Consider the following 7,190-nt stretch of genomic DNA (forward strand, 5'->3'; position numbering starts at 1 on the left):
CAACCTAATGCATTGTGCCTTGAGTTACTACCAATCTAACTACTCTATCTAACCCAAAGGCTAGATCCACAAATGTCACCTTTTTGTCATCTTGTCACATAGAACTCATCTAATATACAAGTCAAGACCCAACCAATGTCTGTGCTCACATATGGCTTCTCCTCATAATGGGGGCCTTACAACTTAGAGCATCATTGGTGGCACCTTATGAGGGTGGGGCATTGAGCAAATCTAACATGCTTATGTCTCTTACCTAAAATGATCTCAGCAAGAAGATAACAACAAGAGTTAGATTTGACATTAAACCTTATTTAAAAATTAAGAGAAAAGAGAAAATCTAAGGAAATCTGGGCACCTATGTTTTACCCAAATTTTATATCTACAAGGAGAAAATTTTGCAAAGATACGTGGAGTGATCAAAGCTCTAAATACTTTCATTACAAAGCTTCAATGGCAATGAGAATTCACAAAAATAGAAAAAAATAGGGAAAGGAGTTTACTGCTCAAATTTTGAATCAAAATGATTTCGTGAGAGAAAAAAAAGAAAAATGACAAAAAGAGAGAGGGGAGAATATGAGGATAGAGATACTCAAAATTTATACACTATTTATTCTCCCTTTTTTTAAATCTCCCACTATCCTATTTTTAAATAAAAAATATAAGAGAGAGAATATTCACCCTCCATGGATATCAACATATTGCCTTCTTATTGGATAATTCAAAAGGTCCAACTCTTAAACTATAGCATTTTTAAGGGCCTATTTTTGCATCAATTACATAATCAAGAGATTATGAAGATATTTAGGATGACTAAGTCTAAGTTAGAGGTCTCATCAATGAAATTGAATGCAAATTTCTCATTAGGTGGCACATCTTCACTTGTATGAGCTAGTATATGAAGCTCATGGGACGTCTTATATTTTTATATAAGATCAAGATATATCTTAGTTACTAGAGTAGGTACTCAAAGGAGTCTCATGATGGAGAGCAATAATATGAGTGCTAAAGTACTTCAAGGATATGATCAACTATGGCATCACTTTAAATTGTGCATGAAATTTGTCAAACATTACGAATTGAATTAGGTAGGAGACAGTGACACTATGAAATTGATGCCAGGAGGTATATTCCACGGTGGATTCTATGAGGTTTTGCGGTGGATTTCGTAAAATTATATTTATTGCTGGGGCTCATACACAAGGTGGATTCCTTATGCGAAAAGTCAATGGGGACGCTTGTCCTTTTCGGGCATCTTGTTAATTTAATGTGCAAGTGGGTGATTCCATAGTGAGTGATTCCATAAAATACATATTTAAATTAATGGACTTTTATGAGTTTAGAGTGCGCACTTGTAATAAATTAAGGTTAGGATTGAGTTCTAACCAATTTATTTATTTTGTAGTTGAAGACTGCTATTCACTTTTGTCGATTTTTTGCGATGGATTCCATAAAATTATATTTATTGCCAGGGCTCATACACAAGGTGAATTCCTTGTGTGAAAAGTCGATGGGGACGCATGTCCTTTTCGAGCATCTTATTAATTTAATGTGCAAGTGGGTGATTTCATAGCGGGTGATTCCGCAAAATACATATTTAAATTAATGGATGTTTATGAGTTTAGAGTACGCACTCGTAATAAAATAAGGTTAGGATTGAGTTCTAACCAATTTATTTATTTTGTAGCTGAAGACTGCTAAGTATTCACTTTTTTCGGTTTAATTTTATTATTTTCTAACAATTGTGAATGCTTCAGTTGATGTGTAGAGCAGGTAGCGGTGGTGTTGGGAAGCACTAGGCGATAGCGTATATTCAATTTATTTAGAAGAAATTATCATTTTGATGGGCGCGCATCTTAGGCGTAGCACCAATATTTATTTTGACGCGCTTATTTATTGAAGCGCCTGACATTTATTTATTATTTTGTATGCACAATATGGGTGCACAATTTAAATATTTATTATTGGACATTGTGTTTGGGCACAGCCTGACTCTTTGGGCGCCCAATCGCTTTAATTCTTTAGTGGGACAAAAGCAAACACAAAAACTAAAGCCCACTAATTGTAAATTGGGCTATTTTTTGAGCTTGAAGATGAATAATATATCAAATACATGCTTTGTAGAGCGCTCATACAAGGCATGTGGAGAGATTGTACCCAATTAGTCTTTTGATTCATGTCGTGCAAGTCTTCTCTCTTATTTTTTGTGCAAAAGTAGAGTTCTTTTGTTTTTGGGGACCTTCCGACGCTCGCTACGTACGCATACAACATCTGATCTATGCACCACAAATCGATAACTAGATAGCTCATTTCTGATGGAGTTGTTGAGTTGGACAATTTTTTCCCATAAGAACATTGCACCAAAATCTTAACTAAGGAACTTGGGATTGATTAACTTACTCGACATTTTCATTGACTTGACATTGGGCCAAATAAGTAGACATTGAGGATCCATTCGTAGGGGAGTTGGATGCTAATTATATGCCCACCACCCTATTTTCCTCCTATGTTCCATGTGCCAAATATTGTAAGGTCCCCAAATAAAAAGAAACCATTAAGGGCTTTGGACATTATTGGGGCTCCCAATCTAGACATGGGAAGGGTTCTAACCTTGTAGACCATGTGGTCATGAGATGGCTTATGTGGACTCGATTATTGGGTCAACTATAAAAGAGGCATTGAAGGTAGTGCAATATATGATTGAGGAACCTTGCATTAGAGATTTGAATGGCAAGTTATTAGGGGCACCCCATTCATGTGGTTCTTTGGGGTTGGTGTAATGGTACATTAAATATTTATCGGATTACCACAATATTCCATATAGGTGGGCAATAGGTCAAGGTGAGCTACTCACACTTGTCTATGATTGGTTGACCTCCAACATGATATACATGTGCAATGCTACCCTCCATTATCAATGTTATATTGGGCAATCACATCTCCTATACTCGTTGTCCTCGATCCAACATTTGTTATGAGGTACCATCAAAGCTCCTTGGAACACATGTGTGGACAAGCTTTCATGCATTAGTTGTATTTGTTTAGTAAACTAGGAGGTTTTTGTTATCCTTTTTTTAGTGCCATATTGTCTTTCAATTTTCCCTAATCTAACGTGTTTCTTAATATCATTTATATAGGGGGCTACTTTTGCATGAGGGTCTTCCATAGCATTATTAAAATTGGAGATTATTTCTATATTAAGGTGTTTTGAACCATCGATTTCATTTGGAAGTTCTCAATCTCAATGGCACTTCTTAACACTATCTCTTTACATAGATTATTTGTTTTTCCATACATAGTTTATTCTTATATTGATATTTTCCATTGCAAGGCTTAATGAGTATCTTTTTTAATTCAAGTTTAAAACTTAAGCCTAAAGGCAACATAGTGTGATATTCATGAAGAAGTTCCTTTCCAAAAGAACACAATTCTACTAGTAGGATTTTGATTCTCCTAAACATATTAATAGAATATATCATTATATTTTGGAGTTTAGTTTGAGCGCCCGACCGACGGGGACATAGGTGTTGGTGGCATGGTGTTGAACACTTGCTGCTTAGATTTCTAAGAATTGTTCATGTACATAGTTGTGAAATCTCATAGAATATAGAAAAAATCTTGCTTTGGGATGGAGACTCGAGAGTCGAGACTGTGCACATGAATTCTCATTCTATTTTATTTTATTAATCATGACAGCCAGCGCGCCATCTTCGTTGACGACAACATTAGCCTTTAACAATGCTCGAAGTGGGATTATGGATCAGTCATGGCCTGATATAATACAAGGCTGTCTCGTATACAAAGCAAGCGGTTTCTCTCTCTCTCTCCGTCTCCACACACAGAAAGAAGACCTCTCTCTCTGTCTCTGTCTCTCTCTCAGAACAAGGGAAAGCTAGAAGGAATCAAGTTCTCTCTCTCTCTCTCTGTCTGTCTCTGAACAAATTGGGACTGTAAGCTCTCTCTCTCTCTCTCTCTCTCTCTCTCTCTCTCTCTCTCTCGCACGCACGCACGCGCGCACAGCAAGAAAATGTAAACAAGTCAGAACACAGCAATCGCTCTCTCTCTCTCTCTCTCTCTCTCTCTCAGAACAAGGGAATGCGAGCAAGCCAGAACGAATCAAGCTGTCTCTCTCTCTCTCTCTCTGAGAGAACAAGGGAATGTATGCAAGCTAGAAGCAATCAATCTCTCTCTCTCTCTCTCTCTCTGAACAAGGGACTGTAAGCAAGCCAGAACTGCTTCTCTCTCTCTCTCTCTCTCTCTCTCTCTCTCTCTCTCCGTCTCTCTGACTGATTATAAGTATCGTAAATAAGATGGCGCCAGCTCCCCCTCCAGTCCACGCCGTCATGTTCCCCTTCCCGGCCCAGGGCCACGTGAATCCCATGATGGAGCTGGCCAAGCGCCTGCTGGAGCGCGGCGTCCATGTCACCTTCGTCAACACCCACTACAACCACCTCCACATCCTCCGCAACGGCGCCTCCCACCGCCACCTGCTGACCTGGCGCCACCTCCGCTTCGAGACTCTCCCGGACGGCCTGCCAGCTGACCATCCCCGCCTCAATGGCAACGTGCTGGAGTTCGGCGAGGCCGTCGAGACGCGCATGCGGCGGCCCCTGCAGGAACTGCTGACGCGGCTCATGCAGGAGCGCCACGTCACCTGCATTATTGCCGACTGCCTCGCTGCGTGGGTCCAGGACGTGGCGGAAGACGTGGGCCTGCCACGCGCCGCCCTGTGGACCACACCGGTCCACGCCAACCTCGCTTACTGCTCGATGCCCCAGCTCATCTCCGACGGTATCATACCCTTCCCTCTAGGTGCGTTTATATGCTCATCTCTTCGTTTTTACCATGACTGCACGCTACACATTCGAGACACTACATCCTCAAGAAGGAACCTTTGGGTTTTAGACAAGTTCCCACTATAATCCCCACATTGTGACCTTCAACAACCTATTCTCCAAGATAGGGAACCCCATACCTACGTAGGTGCAAGTGGCAGCAAGGTGTTCTCAGCTCACACCCCTACCTCCAACCACACCTAACTAGGTATCCTGTCCCTTGCAAAAAGCTTGTGATGTTGAACACTCTAGGGAAAAACAAGGGAAAATAACCCTTTTTTCTACAAGGGAAAATGTCAAAAACCACTTACAAGCTAATACCTTAGTTCAATAGAAATAGTCAAACACTTGTGGGTATTCTCGAAAAGCTCAGTTTTAATGTAAAGTAAATTACAAATTTTCTACAATGTCATTTGGAATTCAAAGTAGAAGGTGTGAAGCTTTCTAATGGATAACTTTTTACATATAATAATGGCTAATATATGGAGTTTCATTTACAATACCCTCCTTTTTTATTGGAGCGTCTTCCTCTTGAACCACATTGATTTAGTAGGAAGAGTCTTTCAATTTTAACATTTACATTTCCTGAACCAATGCTTGTACTCTCTACCTTTAAATGCTACATCAATTCATAGAATAACAGAAGCCTCCATCCTATAGTCATGTTGTGTACTGCACTATGTTAGCAATATATGTTTTTAGAATTGTTCAAGCAATTGAGTATTGGATCCTAATAGCCACTTAGTGATCCAAGATTAAGTTAATAAGCAAAGATTGATTTACTATCAAAAGTTTTTCTCTTCGTATTTTGCAACTCAATTATATCTAAACTAAAAACAACTTGATCTTATAACTAATACTTCTTTTGTATGCATGAATAATGATGATTATGTAATTGAACTATCCTTACATTCATCCTAACATACAGGTGATCATGAGCGAGGATCCAAAATTGTGACATGCATTCCAGGTTTAAAGTTTTCAAAGTTACTTGCTAATGACCTTCCCTCATTCTTGCAATCATATAATGGAACATCTACCTTTGACTTGTTTGATTGGATTGAGGCACAATTTAAGGAAAGACCAAGAAGACAAGCAGAATGGAACTTAGGGAACAATATATATGAGTTGGAGAAGGAGGCTATAGATTTGTTTCGTGAGAGATTTGTGAATTCCTTCATTACTATTGGTCCTTTGCTTCCTCCTTCATTCTTCATGGATAATCCCACTACTCCTTTCTCTTTTGGGACTAGCCTATGGGAAGAAGACCAACAATGTGTTGAATGGCTCAACATGCAAAAGCCAAGGTCGGTCTTATATATCTCCTTTGGTAGCATTGTTCACATGTCATTACAACAAGTTGAGGAGATAGCCATGGGTATTGAGTCTAGTCAACAACCCTTTCTTTGGGTGCTTAGATCTAATGTTGATCATGCCACTCTTTCAATGCTACAAACCTTTAAAGAAAGGACTCAAGGAAGAGGACTTATCGTGTCATGGTCACCTCAACTCTTGGTTATTTCTCATCCTAGTGTTGGTGGTTTTCTAACTCATTGTGGGTGGAATTCTATAATGGAAAGTTTGAGTGCAGGTGTGCCCATCCTTGCTTGGCCAGGTGGATTTGCAGAACAAAACATGAATGCTAGATATGTAGTCGATGTGTGGAGAGTTGGTATTGAATTCAAAATAAAAGACAAACCTATCGTGCCAAGGGATGAAGTGGACATATTGATTAGGTCCATTATGATTGGGGAGGAAGGGAAAGAACTTAGAGAAAGAGCTCAAGCTATAAAAAAGCTAGCAAGGGTAGCAATTTCCAAGGGCCAATCTTCAGAACAAGGTCTTAATGCATTTGTAGAAGCTATGACCATCAAAGCAAGAGTGGCATCTTCATCATGGCAATGTTCAAAAAAGCCATAGACATTCTCTTAAGATCTTATGAGATCTATATCAATTCATAAAAAACATTATTGTCATAGCAATCTGTACATTTGCCATGACTAGCTTTCTTGTAAACAAGTTTTACATGTTTTAAAATTTGTAGCATTCTTTTCCTTGTTAAATTTTGATTTTTATGTCCCACGTACTATTAAAACACTATAAGCGTCTAGTTGCTATACATGGATGTCCCCTGCTTCATGTGAAGGTCCATTAACTGCTTCAGCCAATACATCTATGACATAAGACTCTACTACGCATAAAGCTCCTGAATCTTCTCCCATAAATCTCATGCACTCTGATTTTCATCTTCAATAACATTATGATGGACCTCTTCTGAGAATGACAAGATAATGGTAGACTTGCATAGCTCATCAACTTCCATCCAAACATCATCATCCATATCCTTGAGTTTAACAC

The 7,190-nt window shown here is 39.1% G+C and overlaps 1 protein-coding gene across 1 annotated transcript; it reads left to right on the plus strand.

Moving 5' to 3' along the window:
• The first annotated feature begins 3,775 nt into the window (after positions 1-3,775).
• LOC148024583 ((R)-mandelonitrile beta-glucosyltransferase-like) lies at positions 3,776-6,800 on the plus strand. The gene is made up of 2 exons (XM_087694207.1): positions 3,776-4,809; positions 5,761-6,800. The coding sequence occupies exons 1-2, from the start codon at positions 4,308-4,310 to the stop codon at positions 6,750-6,752; spliced, it is 1,494 nt and encodes a 497-aa protein (XP_087550333.1). The 5' UTR covers positions 3,776-4,307; the 3' UTR covers positions 6,753-6,800.
• Positions 6,801-7,190: the final 390 nt, after the last annotated feature.

Source organism: Lygodium microphyllum, chromosome 15 (genome assembly GCF_053477565.2).
Source record: "Lygodium microphyllum isolate KBCC chromosome 15, Lygodium_microphyllum_v1.1.10, whole genome shotgun sequence".
NCBI lineage: Eukaryota > Viridiplantae > Streptophyta > Polypodiopsida > Schizaeales > Lygodiaceae > Lygodium > Lygodium microphyllum.